Here is a 21,143-nt window from a genome sequence, read left to right on the forward strand (position 1 = left end):
ATGGTAACATTCATCAAAGAGAAAAGGGCCAAGACACTTTGAAGATTATGATTGGGAATCTGGGTGTATTGGGGGAGGGGAGGCTTGATTTGCCACTGTGGTAACCAACAATATGGTAATGGCACTGGGTTTGACAAATTGATTAATGAAACAGACTGGGGAGACCCCAGGCCCATTCTATGATAGAGATGACATATAAGTGGGGAAAGGAAGGCAAAAATGGTTGTCTCATGGTACAAGATAAAATTGGATTACCTCAAATCTCATAAAAAAATCAACTCCAAGAGTTGCAGGTTCCTCATGCGAGTTGGGGTATGTGCAGGAGGCAACTGATTGATGTGGCTCTCACATCAGTGTTTCTCCCTCCTCCTTTCCACTCTCCCTAAAATCAGTGGAAGAAATATCCTCTAGAGAGGATTAACCACAACAATAAAAACACAGCCTTGAAAGAACATATATTACACAATTGACAAAGAATATAAAGAACACACAAATCAGTAAGAGCCTAAATAATCCAATAAAATAAATGACCAAATGATAGGAATAGGCAATTCAAGAAAGTAGAAATTCATGACTGAAAAATGTAAGAACAGATACCGAACATCACTGATGATTAGGTAAATACAAATAAAATACCGTTTTGAAGTCTGATCAGATAAAGTATGAGGATTTGGATCCATAGGTTCTTTAGTACATTGCTATTGGTAGTGTAATGGTAAACTTGTTACCACTTTCGGAAAACGAAAGTTGAATATCTGTCACTTAAGATCCAGCTATTCTGCTCCTAGATATAGGAACACCTCTATACATTTTCTTTTTTTTTTTTTTAATTAAATCTTTATTGTTCAGATTATTACATTTGTTCCTCTTTTTTCCCCCCCCATAACTCCCCTCCTCCCAGTTCCCGCCCCACCCTCCGCCCTCACTCCCCACCCACTGTCCTCACCCATAGGTGCACGATTTTTGTCCAGTCTCTTCCCACATCTCCCACACCCCTTTCCCCCCCAAGAATAGTCAGTCCATTCCCTTTCTATGTCCCTGATTCTATTATAATCAACAGTTCATTCTGTTCATCAGATTATTTATTCACTTGATTCTTAGATTCACTTGTTGATAGATGCATATTTGTTGTTCATAATTTGTATCTTTACCTTTTTCTTCCTCTTCCTCTTCTTAAAGGGTACCTTTCAGCATTTCATATAATCCTGGTTTGGTGGTGATGAACTCCTTTAGCTTTTCCTTATCTGTGAAGCTCTTTATCTGACCTTCAATTCTGAATGATAGCTTTGCTGGATAAAGTAATCTTGGTTGTAGGTTCTTGGTATTCATCACTTTGAATATTTCTTGCCACTCCCTTCTGGCCTGCAAAGTTTCTGTTGAGAAATCAGCTGACAGTCGTATGGGTATTCCCTTGTAGGTAACTGAGTTTCTTTCTCTTGCTGTTTTTAAGATTCTCTCTTTATCTTTTGCTCTTGGCATTTTAATTATGATGTGTCTTGGTGTGGTCCTCTTTGGATTCCTTTTGTTTGGGGTTCTCCGCGCTTCTTGGACCTGTAAGTCCATTTCTTTCACCAGGTGGGGGAAGTTTTCTGTCATTATTTCTTCAAATAGGTTTTCAATATCTTGCTCTCTCTCATCTTCTGGCACCCCTATAATTCTGATGTTGGTACGCTTGAAGCTGTCCCAGAGGCTCCTTACACTATCCTCACATTTTTGGATTCTTTTTTCATTTTGCTTTTCCGGTTGGATGTTTTTTGCTTCCTCGCATTTCAAATCATTGACTTGATTCTTGCGCTCCTCTGGTCTGCTGTCGGGCGTCTGTATAATATTCGTTATTTCAGTCCGTGTATGCTTAATTTCTAGTTGGTTCCCCAATATAAGATCGAGGGTCTTATTAGTTTTCGTGTAGATCTCATTAAGTTTATCGGCAGCTTCTAAACAGTTCTTGAGAGATCTTAAAAGTGTGGTTCTGAACTCTATATCTTCCTTTGACAGTTTTGTCCTGTTTCTTTGTCTCCGCATTTTGTTATGCTTCCTTGGTGCACCCCCTAGTGGTCTTTGTTCGCAGTCTTATAGTTAAATCTTGATTGTTGTAGCTAATTCCAGGGAGGGTTTGACCTCCAGGCCAAGTGGCTATGAGAATCAGCTGTGTCAGCAGTGAGAGAACTTCTGTCCTCTAGGGAGGTGCTAATCTAGCCTTTGCCTGAGGCTATCCGGCAAATGCCTCTGTGCAGGGCTTGGGCAGGGCGGGTCGCACAGGATCAACAGGGTGGGCCGGAGAGAGCAGTTATGGCGGCTCTCAGTCCTGTCCCCAGGGGCTCTGCCTCTCTGAGTCCCAGCTCCCGCTGCAAAGCTTGGAGAGAAAGCTGCACTCGCTCTGACCGAAGCCAGACAGTCCCGCTTCTCCCGTTTGAGTCTGGGTCCCTAAAGACTCGCCCGGATCTGGAGCTCAGAGTCTGCGACTCCCTCCCGATTGAAAACGCCAACCGCGCCCTCAGCCGCCAGCCCGCTCAGCGCACTCCGCACCTCAGAACTTGACTTCAGCACTGCGCCTCCTCTGAGTGTCCGTGTGCGTTTCTCTTTCCTCCTAGTTGTAGGACTTCCACTTAGCCAGCGTTCCTGTGGTTCTGGGTGATGTCCCTTCCGTTTTTTGGTTTCACTTTTGAAGTAGTTGTTCAAAGCAGCAAACTCTGGCGTTAACCTATGCCGCCATCTTGGTTCTCCCACCTCTATACATTTTCAACCAGAAAATGTATAAAGTATCCATAACATTGCTGCTCACAGTAGCAGAAACCTTGATTAATTCAAATGCCCATCTGAAGGACAAGGGATGAATTAACTGTGATAGTGTCAGACAGTAGAATATTATACAGCAGTTAAAATGAAGAAAGTATGCTGACATGCAGCAGTACAGAACAATGTGGGTGTTTTTTTTTCCTTTATTGATTTTTAGAGAGAGAGAGGAAGGAAGAGGCAGAGAGATAGAAACATCAGTGATGAGAGAGAATCATTGATTGGCTGCCTCCTGCACATCCCCTACTGGAGATCGAGCCCACAAGCTGGGCATGTGCCCTGACTGGAAATCAAACCAGTGACCTCTTGGTTCCTGGGTCGACTTTCAACCTCGGAGCCACACCAGCTGGGCAAATGTGTGTGTTTTTTAATCTTCACCCAAAGATATGCTTTTATTAATTTTTAGAGAAAGAGGGAGGAAGGGAGAGGAGACAGGAAGGCAGGAAAGAGGAACAGCAATGTGAGAGTGAAACATCAGTTGGTTGCCTTCCATACTCACCGAGATGGGGGATCAAACCCACAGCCTAGGTATGTACCCTTTTGGTGCATGGAACAACACTCCAACTGAGCCACCTGGCCAGTCCAGAAGAATCCTTGTAATGTAATATTAAGTAAAAAATGTGAGTTGCAAGAGATTATATACCGTATGATAGCTTTTTATAAAGTTAACTAAAGTGTGTTTGTGTACTTGCATTTATGTAAGTACATGTGTGTATCATATACATGTATAAACATATACATGCATACATAATAAACTTGTGAGGAATACATAAAGGTGTAATAAAAAAGGGGCCCGGTTAGTGTGGCTCAGTGGTTGAGACAGACCCATGAACCAGGAGGTCACTGGTTCTGTTCCTGGTTGGGGCACATGCCTGGGTTGCAGGCTTGATTCCCAGTAGGGGGCGTGCTCGAAGCGGCTCATAGATGTTTCTCTCTTATCGATGTTTCTATTTCTCTATTCTTCCTTCCGCTCTATAATCAGTAAAACATATTTTTTTAAAGAAACTATAAAAAGGGAAGGAAGAGGAAGAGAAGGAATGCAAAGGTTGGTAGAGATAATCATTTAGATGTAAATTAAAGTCAAGGTCTATGCTTTTTTTCTGTGTGCCATGTTTGTAGATGCTTATTATGTTAAGAACTGGAGGCCTGATGCATGAAAATTTGTGCAAGAGTAGGCCTGCCTTCCCCCGGCTGCCAGCACTGGCCTCCCTCCAGCACCCAGGACCTGGGCTTTGCTGTGGCCACTGGCAGGCACCTGGGACCCAGGCTGCTTCCCTCCAGCCCTGGCTTTGTCCGGAAGGATGCCGGAATGATGTCTGGAAGGACGTTCGGTCTAATTAGCATATTACCCTTTTATTATTATAGATTAATAACAGCAGGCCATGCATAGACATGAACCAGCAATTTGAATGTCACAAACTAAAGATTGTGGTTAATTCAGTTCTGTGCACCTAGGTTTAAAAAGTGGGTTTGTCTATCACTGCTCTAATTCTGGTTGCCTTCATGTTTCATATTTACTGTTAACCTTTGTCTCATGTTCACTTATTTACTAATATTTGTTCATGCTGCCCTTTTTCTGCTCTGTTTACATTCCATACATCATACTTCCATCAAATTAGTACTTCTCAACTCTGAAGTAATTATTTCCTATAGATCAGTGATTCTCAAACAAGAATGATTTTATCCCTCATGGGTCATTTGGCAGTGTCTGGAACATTTTTGAAGGGCTACAAGTGGTTAAGTTTAGGGATACTGTTGAACACCTTACAATGCACAGAACGATACCTGACAACAGAGAATGATCTGGTCCAGTATATCAGTAGTGCTGAGGTTCAGAAACTCTGCCATAGGTTTGCTGTAGTGAATCTCAGTATCTTAGATCCAACTTATCATCCTATATGTTCTTTGAGGGCTAGTAGGGTTGAACAAAGGAAAGAAACTAAAATTTTAAAATATTATTTGATGGAAATGGGCCCCAGACTAAAAATTGAGGATAAAATAAAGAATGTAGCTCTAAACTTCCAAGTTGATTTTCTTCACTTTGATTTTTTTGATGCCTAACAGTGATTAAGGCAACCCTAGTTCCTTTATTCATACTTAATTTTGTGCATTTGTTAAACTGAGCTGCAAATGAAGAACAGAACTGTGATGAGTATTTCTATCTATTAGTGGAAACTTTCAGTTTTTAAGATTAATATTAGGCCACATATGATGATTTCAGGGTAGGCTGGGAAATGTTAAAAGATTACTTCCTGGAAAAAAAAAAAGTAGTCATGATGTACAGATTTAAAAATAAGCATGTATTAAAGATTTTCTTTAAGTCATGAGGGAGCCAGTCACATGTTATAAGACATATTATAGATCAAGAATAATTAAATGAATGTGCAAACTGGCTTTTTCAAGGGAGAGGAGGTAAGACATTTGAACCTCCAACAGACAGAACAGAATACACATGTCTGTAGACAAGAATTATTTTGCAGTGCTACTAGTTATCTATACCTTACAGAGGTGTAACATATCTTCCATAGAATCTAAATCAGACACAGGAAGGAGGGATACCCTTTAAATAATTCATATTTTTCCACTGAAGCACCATTTTTTTCTTTTGCACTATTTGGGATTCAGCTTGACTACCTTGAAAGCAGACACAGGGATGAAGGAGTTAAGTAGAAGCATAAGATTTTTTAGTTGATAGTGTCCCTCAAACAATCCCTTTGTCACACTGATGCTAGGAGTACCACTGCTCGGCATAGTAAATTTCAAGTCCTTAGTATAGCATTTAAATTTCCCTCTGATGTAATTCCAACATAAATATCTCTCAGGTTTATGTTCACTCTGTACCTCCTCTGTGGTACCTCCCCCTTTCTCCCACACATAATATCTCACCATCGTGGACACCTGCATACATTCATACCTTGTTTTTTGTTGTTGTTTCATTTACTCCCTTAGCATAAAACACTCTTTCCATTTGTTTTAGCTCATTGGTTTGTAGTATACATGCCAAATCCGCTGTAAGATCTTTCCTGATATCCATGGGAATGGCTCCCTTTGTGTTTCCATGCATAATAGTTCTCAAAGTGTGGTCCCTTGACAACCGCAGTATCTTTTCATTATCACCTGGAAGCTTGTTAGGATTGTAAATTCTTGGGCCCTGTTGTTGACCTATTGAGTCAAAAACTGGGCATGGGGCCCAGCAAATGGTTTTTACAAGATTCTGAAGGGTGCTAAAGTTTAAGAACCAGTGCCATGATGAATTGCACGTTTTTAATAGCTATTTTGCCTTATATTTTATATCATTCTTTAAGCCACTTGATAAGAACCCATATTTCATTAATATGGGTTCACTAATACATAGTAGATATTCAATACATCTTTACTAAGTTGAAGTTAATTCCTTATGAAATAGCTAGAAAACAAAATTATTTATTTATCATTTGTTTGTGGAAATTTCACTGATCATTCAACTAAATAATAAATGGGCGAAAGTTACAGCTATGTTCACTTGTATATATACTTTTCCTTCTACTGCCTTTATTTCAGCAGAACTTGCCACTTGACCTTGGTTTGAAAGTTACATTGAATCGATGTTTTGCACTATGGCCAAAATGCCATGTAGGATTTAAGAGCACAAGACTTCAGAATCAGAGTCCTGGGTTTGCTTCCCTACTCCCTCCCTAGAGGGATAATCCTTGTTCTCCTTTATGAAATAGGGAATTCTATTTCATAGAATTCTTTCAAGAACTAAGAGTTAATGAGTGTATTTGGCAAAGGCAGAGAGGTCCTTTTGAACCTGTCTTCTGGAATTAGAGTTTTCTTAATAGGGTTTCACCTGGATTTCTTAACAGTCATAGGTAAAACATTAGTAGTTATTTTTGTTTGCGAGATTTTTAAAATGAGATTTATTGTCATGTTTCAACATAGTGTTAAATATGTTTGTTATAAAAAGTTTTGCAAATACAGAATAGTGTAAAAGAGAGGAGAAAATCCACTCAGTGATTACCATTGTTAAAGTTTTGGTGTGTTCCTTATTAGATGTTTTTCTATGATATTCTGCATGTTCACTCATCTGCTTTTCAATTGAGATATGACGAGCATTCCTAAGTCATTCAAGACATTTCACCAATGGAAGCTGTCCAATTGAAAAATATAGTTGATTGTATTTGAAGCATTAAAAACTATTTGTTTTTTTGGATTGTAAAACTGACACATGTTTGTTCTAGACAATAGGGAGCAATAAGAAGGGAAAATAAATTGCATAAACTCTATAGGGAAACCAGCCACTGAGTACATTTACATGTTCATTTTTTTAGTCTTTATAAGAAACAACAAATGGAATTCAAGATAAATCATTTTGAATGCCTAACAGTATCACAAGCAAATTCCAATCCTAATATATAAAAAGCAAGGGGCCGTCACGACTGAAACAGCTGGATGGACTACTGAACAGTAGGCTTCGTGGGGTGACCAGGCTGGCAGGGGGGTTAGTGAGGGACGACCAAATGACTGAACAGCAGGCTGTGTGGGGTGACCAGGCCTTTTGGGAGACAGTTGGGGGCGACCAGGCCAGCAGAGGGGGCAGTTGGGGATGACCAGGCCGGTGGGGGGGCAGAAAGGGGCAACCAGGCTGGCGGGGGCGGGGGGCAGTTAAGGGCAACCAGGCTGGCAGAGGGGGGCAGTTGGTGGTGACCAGGCCGACAGGGGGAGCAGTTGGGGGCGACCAGGCCAGGAGCGGGGGGTAGTAATAGGCGACCAGTCCAGCAGAGGGGGACAGTTGGGGGCGACCAGGCTGGCAGGGGGGACAGTAAGGGGTGACCAGGCCGGTTGGGGGTGGGCAGTTCGGGGCGACCAGGCCTGTGGGAGGGTGGCAGTTGGGGGTGACCAGGCCGGCAGGGGGCACAGTTAGGGGCGACCAGGCCTGCGGGAGGGCAGTAAGTGACGATCACGCCGGCAGGCAGAGGCAGTTAGGGGTGATCAGGCTGGCAGGTGGTGTAATTAGGGGCTATCAGACAGGCAGGCAGGTGAGCAGTTAGGAGCCAGCAGTCACGGATTGTGAGAGGGATGTCTGACTGCCGCTTTAGGCCCAATCCCTGGGATCGGGCCTAAACAAGCAGTTGGACATCCCTCAAGGGGTCCTGGATTAGAGAGGGTGCAGGCTGGGCCGAGGGGGATCCCCCCTCCCCCCTCATCCCCCGTGCACAAATTTCGTGCACCAGGCCTCTAGTACATTATATATCTTTAAACATCATTTTTCTTTCTTTGAGGAATGTGGCAGGCATGGTGATAAAGTTGTTTTAGTTTTCTTTTATATTTTGCTAGGGATTAAAACTATGCTATTCTACTGAATGGTTGGAGAATTTTGAGAAAGATTGCCATATACACACAAATATACTACATAGATACACTCTTCAATTTAATCTTACTTTTGAATTTCTTTATGCTTTAAAAATAAGAATTCATAGCTTAATGCCACTGTTTAAATATATTTAGTGCAAAAATACATGTTGAAAGAAACAAAATCTACCTTGATTTTTATTCAGCATTAGAATCAGAAATGTTTATTATTTATAAGTGATAACACAAGTTGTTTCTGATATTTGTTGTATTATGCTATAAAAGAAATATTTTGAGTGTATAAATTTAGTTCTGTGTTGTTTTATAATGACTATTTTTATTGATAATGAAACCAGTTTTATGGAATTATAAATGTTCAAAGTATGTTTTTATACTACTTTGTTAGTAGTTATTTAAAGTAGGTTTGATTTCTTCTTTATCACTCTGAGAGATTTATGAATGTCTGCAAGTTGTCATCTGTTTTCCTATGAATTACTCTAGCATTCCCTGCAGAAGTCGACAGCTATCATAGCCTATTCCCTCTAGAACCACTGCCACCACCCAACAGAATACAGAAATCAAGTAATTTTGGCTACATTACATCTTGCTATAAAGCTGTGAATAGCAAAGATGATCTGCCATATTGCCTTCGGAGGATCCATGGTAAGGAAGATAAATTATCCTCTCTTAGAAGCATTTTAGTGAGGCTAAGATTATTCAAACATTCCTGAATACGTTTATTTATTTAATATATTAATTTAAAAGATAACGAGTAATTTATTATTTCATTTGGCAGTTAGTAACTTATAGTAATGTATAGCATGTTTATTTTTCTCCCCATTTCTGATGGACTAAGGGGAGATGTCATTGACAGTTTAATAAAAATTTTCTTTTTTAGGTTTTCGTCTCGTTAACACAAAATGCATGGTGTTGGTTGATATGTGGAAAAAAATTCAGCACTCAAATATTGTAACCTTGCGTGAGGTATTTACCACTAAAGCATTTGCAGAGCCTTGTGAGTAATTTGTAATTGTTTTTCTGCTTGTGAGCCTCACTGTTTGAAGCCAGATTGCAGTAAAGAATGTTTGTGTTTTATTTTAAGCTCTTGTGTTTGCATATGATTTCCATGCTGGAGGAGAAACTATGATGAGCAGGCACTTTAATGACCCCAATGCTGATGCCTATTTCACAAAGAGAAAATGGGGTAAGGAAAAGATGCAAGCAAGCTGTATGTTGACAAATGCTTTTGCTCTGTGGGAGAGTAGATTGTATTTTAAAATACACGCAAATTTATCCCTGTAGTCATTCCACTTAATGACCCTATTGCATTTTAAAAAGAAATGAGGTCAGTCTGTAACCAAGTTAGGAGATAATGTATTAAGTGTATAGACTGAGATGAAAAATGGTGTGAGAGACTCAGGTAGATAGCCGAAATTTAAATAACTGAGAACATGATAGAAGTTTTATCCAATTAACATTTTTTTTTCATTTAAACATATAATGCTTCTGAGTAGAGATGATTTGGAAAATTCAGTAAATTGTAAAATAATCCCCGTAGCTTCACCTTGCAAAACACAACCATTATTTCTTTCCAGCCTTGGTGTTTTGTTTTGGTTTATTTGGTTTCCCTTTGCTTTGTTTTCATTTTATATCATACTGCATTTTCCATTTATTATAAGTCTTTTCCCCTTAATTATTATGTTTTCTGAGTATAATGTAATGACTCCCTCACAGTCTAATATGACTATGTATAATTTATGAAATTATTTTCCTAAACAAATTCTTTTGTTAAAGGTGTAGGATTCTATGTTACTTAAGGAACTAGTCTTCAAAATAAATTTTCAGGTAGCTTTTACTTAAACGGGGAATATTTTCTCTCACTCTTTTTTTTTTTTTTGCCGTTTTTCAATAATATTGCAAAGAACCAAAATATTTTAATTATATTCTGAACATGTTTATTAAAGGATAAGTTGTTTCAAAGTAACATTTTGAGACGTCTTTTAATTAATTAACTTATATAGTTAGGAAAGGAAAGATATGGTTCATTTTCTTGTTTGGGGACAGGAAAGAAACATTGTACTCTTTACCATGATTTTTAATATTTTAAGATTTTCTTAAATGCATCCTGAAAGAAACTAAGGAGAGAGAAAGACTTGAGTCACATGACAGTATCTTTTGCATTGTGATTCCATTAAGGACTCATTATGAATAAAAATATGTTTCTTCTGTTTACTTTTAACTGCTTTCTGACAGTTACAAGAAGAAATCTGTGGTTACATGGCTGTTTCACATTAAAAATCTGGTCATATAGTGTGGTCATTTTTTTTTTCCTTTTGCCATGTCATCTGTAGACACATAATTTTGTTGAAGGGGATGTGGTATGACTTTTTCTATAGATGAACATAGCTGTAGTTGTTCAAGTTTATTTTAGTAATACCACCTGTGAAATGACTGTTGGCTATAATTTATAGCTGGGTTTCTCAACATCAGTCCTGTTGACGTTTGGGCTAAATAGTTATTTTCATAGGGGCCATCCTGTGCATTGCAGGATGTTCAGCAGCAGCCCCGCCTCTAGCCACTAGATCAGGGGTGGGCAAACTTTTTGACTCGAGGGCCACAATGGGTTCTTAAACTGGACCGGAGGGCCGGAACAAAAGCGTGGATGGAGTGTTTGTGTGAACTAATATAAATTCAAAGTAAACATCATTACATAAAAGGGTACGGTCTTTTTTTTTTTTTTTTTTTTTTTTTTTTTTTAGTTTTATTCATTTCAAACGGGCCGGATCCGGCCCACGGCTGCACTAGATGCTAGTAGCAACCCCCTACTGCAGTCGTGTTACCAAAAATATCTCCAGACATTGCCAATGTCCCATAGGGTGGGCAAAATTGCCCCCAGTTGAGAACCACTGATTCATTGTACTTCTTTCCAGTTTAAAAAAAAAAAATCTTAATTATTCTGTTTTTGGTGTTGACTGATTATTTGATACTAGAGGCCTGGTGCACAACATTCGTACACGGGGGAGGGAGGGTTCCCCTCAAGCCTGGCCTGCACCCTCTCGCAGTCTGAGGTGCCTCGGGGGATGTCCCCCGAGTGGTCCTTAGCACTGCCATGGAGGCGGGAGAGGCTCCTGCCACCACCACTGTGCTTTAAGCCGGGCTCGCTGCTCCTTAGCATTGCCTCTGAGGCAGCTGTGCCAGCCATCAGCCTGGCTTCTGGCTGAGCAGTGCTCCCCCTGTGGGAGTGCACTGATCACCAGGGGGCAGCTCCTGCGTTGAGCGTCTGCCCCCTGGTGGTCACTGTGCATCACAGTGACTGGTCCTTCTGCCGTTTGGTCGATTTGCATCATATTAGGGTTTTATTATATAGGATGTTTACATTTTTGCAGGAATCAGTCTTTTTTCTAATATTTGAAAGTATTGTTTGAATGGTAGTAATAGTCTACGGCCATACCACCCTGAACGCGCCCGATCTCGTCTGAATGGTAGTAATATCCCTAAATGTACCATGTATACTTTAATTTACAGCAACTTCTATTACAAGGCAGTCCTCTGTTTTCCCATTGTGAATATATTTTTTAAAATTTTTATTGTTGAGAGTACTAAAGATGTTCCCCCTTTCTATTCCTCCTTTGCTCCCCTTCACCTGGATCCCACCTCACACCAGGTGTTAACCACTCTATTGTCTGTGTCCATGGATAATACATATATGCGTGTAAGTTCTTTGGTTAATCTCTTTCCACCCCTCCCTTCTCCTCTTCCCTCTGAGAGTCATCAGTCTGTTCCAGGTTTCCATGCTTTTGATTCTATTTTATTAATCAGTTTATTTTGTTCTTTGATTTTTAGATTCAGTTGTTGTTGTTTTTGTTTGTTTGTTTTTTGGTTTTTGGGTTTTTTTGCAGGAAGAATCCTTAAACAGGATTGCTAGTAGTTTTTATTATAGATTCAGTTGTTGATAGAAATGTATTTACTGCCATTTTATTGATCATACTTTTTATCTTTTTTTTTTCTTAAAGAAGACCCTTTAACATTTCATGTAAGATTGGTTTACTGGTGATGAACTCCTTTAGCTATTTCTTATCTGTGAAGCTCTTTATCTGACCTTCATTTCTAAAGGATAGCTTTGCAAGATAGAATAATCTTGGTTGTAGGTCCTTTTTTTCCCCATCACTTTGAGTATTTCTTGCCACTCCCTTCTGGCCTGCAAAGTTTCTGTTGAGAAATCAGTTGTATTGGTGCTCTCGTATAGGTAACTAACTGCTTTTCTCTTGCTACATTAAAGATTCTCTCTTTGTCTTTAACCTTTGGCATTTTACTTATGATGTATCTTGGTGTGGACCCCTTTGGGTTCCGGTTGTTTGGGACTCTCTGCACTTCCTGGACTTACATATCTATGTCTTTCACCAGGTCAGGGAAGTTTTCTGTAATTATTTTTTCAAATAGGTTTTCAGTCTCTTCCAGCACCCCCATGACACAAATATTGGTACACTTGAAGTTGTCCCAGAGGTTCCTTACACTATCTTCATATTTTTGGATTCTTTTTTCTTTTTGCTGTTCTGACTGGGTGTTTTTTGTTTCTTTGTATTCCAAATCGCTGATTCGATTCTTGATGCCCTCTACTATTGATTCCCTGTAAATTATTCTTCATTTCCGTTAGTGTATCCTTCATTTCTGATTGGTCCTTTTTTATGTCATTGATGTTCCTCACCAAGTTCCTTGAAGTTCTCACTAAGTTCTTTGAAGTTCTCACTGAGTTCCTTGAGCATCCTTATAGTCATTGTTTTGAACTCTATATCTGGTAGTTTGCTTGCTTCCATTTCATTTAGTTCTTTTTCTGGCAATTTCCTCTGTTATTTGTGATATGTTTCTTTGCATTTTGACAGCTTCCCTGTGTTTGTTTTTATGTATTAGGTAGAGCTGCTGTCTCCTGGAATTGGTAGACTGGCCTTGCATAGTAGGTGTCCTTTAGGTCCCAGTGGCTCAGCCTTCCCAGGTACCTGAGCTGGGCACTCTAGGTGCACCCCTATGTGAGCTGTTGGGGCACATGCAGGAGGCAACTGATTGCACTGTCCTGTTGTAGTCGAGCCTTGATTTATGTTGGCATCACTGGAAGGGCAATCGGCTGTGAGGACCAGCTGTGACTACAGGGGAAGAGTTGCTGTGTAGGAGACACCCCTATGGAGCAGGACTTGCTTCAGTGGGGCTTTAGTCCACCCCTTGAGTATGTTGCTCGTGGATGTGATAGGGTTATAATCTGGCGTGATCTAAAGCTGACCACTGGGTGTACTGGCTCTTGGGCCTCCTGGGAGGTGCAAAGTCAGCTACTGCCTGTGCCCTGCCTGGGGCCATCCGGCATGAGCTATAGAGCAATCTGAAGATGGCTGCTATTTGTGTTGGGTTTGGAGGTACTCAGGAGTGGTCAAGCTGTGACCTAAGGCAGGCTGCTGCTAGTGCCGGGCCTGGGGGTACGTATTATGAAGTATGGAGCAAACAGCTGCTTCTTGTTTGAGAGATTTTTAGGAAAGTATGAAGCCTGAGCTAGGACAGGCCATTCATATGGAAAAGCCACTGCAAACAGCTTGGGTGGGCAGGGTCTCAGGGAATCACCAGGCTGAGGTGAACAGTGTGGACCAGGTTAATGGATGCCTGACTGTTGGCTCAGTGGCAGGGAGGTCTTGGCAAAGAAAAAAGGAACAGTGACCTCTGCCATCACTTTTTTTAAAAAATATATACTTTTATTATTGATATTTAGAGAGAGAGGAAGAGAGGGGGATAGAGAGACAGAAACATTGATGAGATAGAAACCTCATTGATCGACTGCCTCCTGCATGGCCCCTACTGCGATCAAGCCTGCAACTGAGGCATGTGACCTGTTGGTTCCTGGATCGATGCTCAACCACTGAGCCACAATGGCAGATCTCTGTCAGCACTTTTGTTTGGGAGAAAGTTGACCTCCAGTTCTTGCCCTGATGCCAGACAATTTAGCTCCCCCCTTCTTCCCCTCCCATGTCCCTGGATCCTTCTAATCTACTGCCCCAGCACTGAAGCTTGGAAGGAGTGAATGTGCAGGCCCTTTAAGAAGAAGTGCATGGGATTTCAGCAGTCTTTGTGTCACTCAGCCGTAACACCCGCTGGTTTTTACAGCCTGAAGTTACTGTGACTTCTCTTCCTGGCACTGGAACCCTGGCCTGAGTGGGACTGGAACCCCTGATCCTTAGGGGGGACCTCCGTAGACAAGATATCCCTCCCAATTAAAATAATGCCATACATGGATCTTAGACTAACCTATTCCGCATCTCTGCCCCTCCTACCAGTCTCATTGTGGCTTCTTTAATTCTCTAGTGGTAGGACTTAGCTTCAGCCAGATTTCAGGTGGCTCTAAATCATGATTGTTCTGTAGTTTAGTTGTAAGCTTGATGTCATTATAGGAGGAGGCGAGTACCGTGTTTACCTATTCCACCACCTTGACTCTCCCACCAAGCCCCAATGTGAATATTAAAAAACAAAAATAAAGGCCAATGTTTGTATAAACTTGTAGAGTCATAGATGGAAGTCTATTGTTTTCTTATACTATTTAGTTTATTAGCACAAAAAATTGCATATTGTACGGAATGTGCTAATTTAGAAAATGGTAATAATAATACCATAGCATATAGGAGTTGTGATTAGAGGTTTAAAATGAGAAAATGTGGATATATAACTAGACAGGATCTGGAACATAGTAAGGACTTATCCTATATAATAAAAGCCTAATATGCTAAGTGTCCAGTCATCCAGTCAACCAGTTAAAGCGTAATATGCTAATGATATGCTAAGGCCACTCAACCACTCGCTATGACATGCACTGATCACCAGGGGGCAGACAGTCGACTGGTCGACCAGTTGCTATGATGTGCACTGACCACCAGGGGGCAGACACTCTGACTGGTAGTTTAGCTTGTTGCTGGGGTCTGGCTGATCAGGACTGAGCGAAACAAGCCAGACACCCCTGGAGCCCTCCTGCAGTTCCTTCCCCAGCTGGCCAACCTCCTGTGTCCCTCCCTGGCCCCAATCCTGCACTGGTCCCTTGGCCTGGCCTGTACCCTCACGCAATCTGAGACCCCTTGGGGGATGTTGGGTAGCGGGTTTTGGCCCGATTCCACAGGCCAGACCGAGGGACACCACTGGTGCATGAATTCATGCACCAGGCCTCTAGTTTGTTATAAATATTCCTTTTCCTTGTTACCACATATATTAAATAGTTTTATTTACATTCTTTATAATTGTCTTTGACATTTTCTTGGCATTTATCACTAGAGCCACATTCTGAGTCATCTAACACTGTTTTCCAGATTTTATTCTTTTTTTTAAATATTTTTATTGATTTCAGAGAGGAAGGGAGAGAGAGAGAGAAACATCAATGATGAGAGAGAATGACTGATTGGCTGCCTCCTACCTGCCCCACACTGGGTATCAAGCCCACAACCCAGGCATGTGCCCTGACCAGGAAATTGAACCCTTATCTCCAGGTTCATAGATTGATGCTCAACCACTGAGTCATGCCTTCCGGGCCAGATTTTATTATCTTTAGTTCTGTCTAAATTGAGGGATAGCAGTTTTTGAATTTTAAATTTGCTTTTTCCTAGAAATTTTATGGCAAGCCATAACTACCTAATTGCTATTTAGTATCTCTGCAATTAAAACCATTTAACTGTCTTTAAATCTGATTGACAAAAGGTTTGTTTACTACTATATGAACACTTGGATTTATAAGGTTACATTCTCTGAAATACATTAGCCTTGCCCTTGTCGGTATGTCTGTTATTTGTGTTTTGTTAATCCCCACCTGAGGATATTTTTCCATTGATTTTCAGGGAAAGTAGAAGAGAGTGGGAAAGACAGAGAGAACCATCGATGTGAGGGAAACTCATCGATTGGTTGTCTCCTGCATGAGCCCCTACCAGGGTTTGGGCTAGGGAAGGAGCCTGCAGCCAAGGTCTATTCCCTTGACTGGAGTTGAACACGGAACCCTTTAGTCCGCAGGCAGACACTCTATCCATTGAGCCAAACCAGCTAGGGCTATTTGATGGTTTGATTCCCTATCAGGGAACTTACCCAGGTTTTGGGTTTGATTTCTGGTCAGGGCACATGCGGGAAGCAACTGATTGATGTTTCTCTGTCACATTGAAGTTGCTCTCTCTCTGTCTCTCTCTCTCCCTCCCCCTCTCTAAAAATCAATAGTTATAAAAAAATATTTCCTTCTTTCATAAAATAAAAAAGAAACACAGTAGTTCTCCTTTATCTGCAGGAAATACATTCCAAGACCCAGAGCGGATGCCTGAAACTGGGAGTAGTACCAAGTTCCGTGTGTGTTTGTGTGTATGTGTATCAGTATGATGTTTTCTCCTTTACATACCTATGTTAAATTAGGCACAGTAAGAGATTAATAATAATAACCAATAATAAAACAATTTATAACAATATACTATAATAAAAGTTATGTGAATGTGGTCTCTCTCTCAAAATATATTGTTGTACTTCTTATGATGACGTGAGATAATAAAATGCTTATGTGATGAGATAAAGTGAGGTGAATGACAGGCATTGTGATGTAGGCAACTATTGACCTTTTTGATGATGTATTAGGAGAATCCTCTGCTTCTGGAGATTCTGTATCATTGAGCCATGACAATGTTGATGGCTGGATGTCAGGAGCGGATGATGTTGATTGTTGGGGCAATTTAATTTCTAACTGTGGTCAACGTTACTTAACTGAAACCACAGAAAATGAAACTGCAAGAAAGGGAGCACTACTATAATTACAAAATCTGAATTAAATTTATATGGCTCCTTTTCTACTGATACAAGAATTAACAATGACTAAGAAAATAATATCAGGAAACAAGAATTGATAGAATCAAAATGATGACTCTTTATGGTAGACCAGATATTTTTGTGTTTTAACTTTGCACATAAATGACATTTAGTGTTTTATATTCGTGTCTTTATAAATTGGATGTTATCATATCTAACTGAAATGACCGAGCAGTATAAGGAGAATAAGAAAACATTCAGCATAAATTATGGTAGAGACTTTTATTTTCCTTAAGCCACAGAATGAAAAGGTCTCACATGCCTGAACAATAATATAAGGTAGAATTATCCATATTTTAAGTAAAATAACAATATCTACAGTTTCTGTCTTTAATCAGATTTATATTTATATGGTTCACAATTAAATACATATTTTTAAAATAATTTTTGTTTATTTTTCAGTAATTATAGTGGTCACAGAAAAGAACAGTTCAGTGAGAGCTCTGTTGCTAATAATAATATAAAGGTACTAGAGGCCCAGTGCACGACATTTGTGCACTCAGGGGTGGGGTCCCTCAGGCTGGCTTGTGCCCTCTTGCGGTCTGGGAGCCCTCGTGGGATGTCTGACGGCTTAGGCCCGTTCCCTGCGGCAGTTGGACATCCTTAGTGCTGCTGCGGAGGTGGGAGAGGCTCCTGCCACCACAGCTGCGCTTGCCAGGCGTGAGCCCCACTCGTGCTGAGCGGCACTCCCCCTGTGGGAGCGCGCTGACCACCAGAGGGCAGCTCCTACGTTGAGCGTCTGCCCCCTGGTGGTCAGTGTGCATCATAGCGACCAGTCGTTCAGCCATTCAGTCAGTTTGCATATTAGCCTTTTATTATATTGGATAATCTCAAATTGGGAAATTTGGGGTTTGTCCCTTAATTATAGACTAAACTTAAATTTTACATGTATGCATATGTATAAATTGACAAATTATACCATGAATATAAGTGAATTTTCTGTTAATTTTGGTTTGAATGTTTTAGTCTTTTAGTTGATTACTTAAGTTTTTTAAATTATTATTTGCTTTATAGGTCAACATGATGGACCATTGCCCAGACAGCATGCTGGATTATTGCCAGAATCTCTTATTTGGGCATATATTGTCCAGTTGAGTTCTGCACTGCGTACCATTCACACAGCAGGTTTGGCATGTCGAGTTATGGACCCAACAAAGATTCTGATAACTGGCAAAACGAGGTACTAGCATTTTGAGTTTTGGCTTCTTTATTGTGCATTTAACCTATGACCGGTTTTAAACAAAGCATGATGATTTGTTTTAATTTTACCTTTTCATATATTCCATCCAGAAGAATTGCTGTGACTTTTGAGTTCATTTGTAATTTAAAAAAAAAAAAAAAAAGTTGAATTCTTTAAAAAAAAAAAAAAAAAAAAGCCTGGTTATTAACCAAGAATCTTGTAAGGGTTTGGAGGTATGTATGGTTAGGGTTGGGGAGATATATAAGTAATATCAACACAACTTTTCTTTGTACAACTGTGATTCTCACATTTTAGCTTGAATCAGAATTGCCTGGGGGCGGGGGGGTTATTTATCACATATTATTGGGTTCAAACTTGGACCTAGCAGGGCCTGAGAGTTTGCATTTCCAACAAGTTCCTAGTTGATGCTGTTGCTACTGATTGGGTCATATGCTTTGAGAACCACTGACAGAGTTAAGTAGACAGACCCTAACTTCAGCAGAGTTTCATTTAAGTTGTAATTTTGAGAATTGGCTTGAGCAGTGTAGTATGAAGAGCTCTAGATGTAGTACCAGTTGACTTAGCTTCCTGGCTCTGTTAGTTGCTGTCTTTATGACCCTGATCAAGTACCTTAACTTCATTGTGTTCAGTAACCTAATGAGACGGGTACTCTCCTCACCATTTTCTACATTTTAAGGTACCTGTCTCATAAGATGCTTGAGAGGATTGAATGAATTAATACATGTAAGATGCTTCCAATATTGGCTAGTATATCTTCAGGAAGTGTTAGGAAGCTAAGTAGTGCTCTTTACATGAACGAAGCAGCTTGGTACAGTGGAAAGAACACTGGGCTGGTAGTCAAAGATATGAGTTATAGTCCTGGCTTTATTAGTTACTAACTTTTATAACCTTAATATCTTTGAGCCTTAATTTTCTCATCTCTAAAATGGTGATTAGTAGAGGCTATATGGGAGTAGGACAGAAGGTTAGAGTAGATAATATTCTGAGGTTCTTCCAAATATTATAGGAAATGATAAATTTCCACTAGTATCTAATTTTTAAAATCTCATTTTAATTATTTTTTTTAAATCTCTGATCTTTAAAGGTTACGAGTAAATTGTGTTGGTGTATTTGATGTCTTAACATTTGATAACAGCCAGAATAATAATCCATTGGCATTAATGGCTCAATACCAGGTGAGTAAGAATTAACATGAATACCTACAGCCTTGGTTCTTTGTGTGTGTGTGTGTGTGTGTGTGTGTGTGTGTGTGTGTGTGTGTGTGTGTGTTTAAGACAAATTCTGTTTATTTTAAAGTATTTCAGGGTTTTAAGTGTAGATTTTAATTTATTCTGGGTGATTTTTATGCAAACTTTGAACATGGGTTTCTTAATCACTAATGTATTTAGTGTAGAGCCCTTATAAGTTGGAATATACAGAATTAATGACTCTAGCTGTTCAAATGAAAATGTATTTATGTGATTAGGATATTTGTCCTCAGCAGAATTAAAACAGATTAATTGGTCAGTTGAATGAATTACATTAAAGGAGATTTTACTTTTTTTCTTTTTTACTTTTAGAATAATTGTCCCACTAACAGTCTGAAAATTTTAGAAATACTTTCAAAGAAATAGTGTTGATTGCCATTTTTTAAGTAATTATTTTCTTTTGCTTAGTCAAATACCGTCACTTCTTGTACATTATCAGAATTTGATTATAGTATTACTTCCTAATAATAGTTTGGACTTAGGTCCCATTATGTACTTAGCTTTTTATTTCTTTTTTCTTGATTAATCTTAAGGTGTAGAATAAGAACCTATCTCTGCAAGGAGTGTTAAATGTAGCTGCTTTTGCCTGATTACTTTGTACAAGTGACGTGGCTATTTAAAGTATGTTTCAGATCATTCAGTTTGTATTACAATACATTTTTCGGAGGCTATTCAACTGTCATTTTAAGGCAATGTTCTTTTTGTGTAAAGTTTTTGTGTGTTTATGAACATTTATTAACTTACAGAAGTTGATATGAGATAGAATATCTTCTTATTACATGGAAAAACAAGGATACCTCACCTTCTCATTGTCCTTCTCATTTCAACATTTTTTGTTTAAATCTTGAAAGATTTCAGTTCACTTTATTATAAGACAAAATTTCAGAACAAACAGGAAAGAACAGACTGAGAAGTAGAGTCTATGTAGTGCTTATTATTCCAATTCATGCATGGCCTTCTCTTAGCACAGGCAGTGCAGTCCCAAAGAGTTGGAGCTCCTCATCACATTCAGTTAGTTGTATGCAGACTTTTCATGTCTTCTGCTCTACTTGTGCCCACCTAACCTCAATAGTAGCCAACCTGTCCTGGTTGGTCACACCACTTGGTGGCCACTGTGTGGCTACTTTTCAATGGCAGCAGCTTCCTTCCTGCCTAAGAGACTTGCTCCCTCTTTTTTTATTTTTTAAATCTAGAATGGTTGTTTCTTACCTACTTTCCTTATCTTCTGTCTTATATTTATTGACTAACTAATTGGCTCTGAAAATTGTTCTTTATAATTTGTTGTGCTCCTAAAAGTGACTGATTATTGGCTATTAAAAATACTAGTGATTTTCATATATTCAGGAAAGTAATATTAAACTTTGGAAGATAAATTTAGAACTAGTGCCATCAGTCTCTATTGCAAGTATTTGGAAACCTCATGTCTACATTTTAAAAAATAGCCTTAAAAAAAAAATAGCCTTACAGTATTTCCTTATTATTCTCTAGTCTGAAGAGTTTATTTTTATTTTAATTACTAGTATAAAGGTTGATATTTTTCCCCCCGTTAGTGTCACAACAATATTATTTCCCATCTTTTTCTTTGCAAATGTACACTACTTCAGTTATGTTGCAAGTTGTGAAGTTAACCTTGAAAAACAATTCTTCATAAGAAAAGTAATCCCAGAGTTACAAATAACTTTTAAGTAAGCATTTGGGGCAATTGATTGATAAATTAACAA

The 21,143-nt window shown here is 39.4% G+C and overlaps 1 protein-coding gene across 6 annotated transcripts in view; it reads left to right on the forward strand.

The window, feature by feature from the left end:
* Positions 1 to 21,143, forward strand: part of PAN3 (poly(A) specific ribonuclease subunit PAN3) — a 161,808-nt gene that overhangs the window by 123,760 nt on the left and 16,905 nt on the right. For all 6 annotated transcript variants that reach the window (XR_009451290.1, XM_059684050.1, XM_059684046.1 and 3 more), the window contains 5 exons: positions 8,626 to 8,787; positions 9,023 to 9,139; positions 9,227 to 9,328; positions 17,989 to 18,154; positions 19,260 to 19,350. Coding sequence is in view for 5 of the 6 variants with exons in the window: in XM_059684050.1 (XP_059540033.1) it covers positions 8,626 to 8,787; positions 9,023 to 9,139; positions 9,227 to 9,328; positions 17,989 to 18,154; positions 19,260 to 19,350 (638 nt within the window). In the remaining variant the exon portion in view is untranslated. The remainder of the gene's footprint in view (positions 1 to 8,625; positions 8,788 to 9,022; positions 9,140 to 9,226; positions 9,329 to 17,988; positions 18,155 to 19,259; positions 19,351 to 21,143) is intronic.

Source organism: Myotis daubentonii, chromosome 2 (assembly GCF_963259705.1).
Source record: "Myotis daubentonii chromosome 2, mMyoDau2.1, whole genome shotgun sequence".
In the NCBI taxonomy this organism is placed as follows: Eukaryota; Metazoa; Chordata; class Mammalia; order Chiroptera; family Vespertilionidae; genus Myotis; species Myotis daubentonii.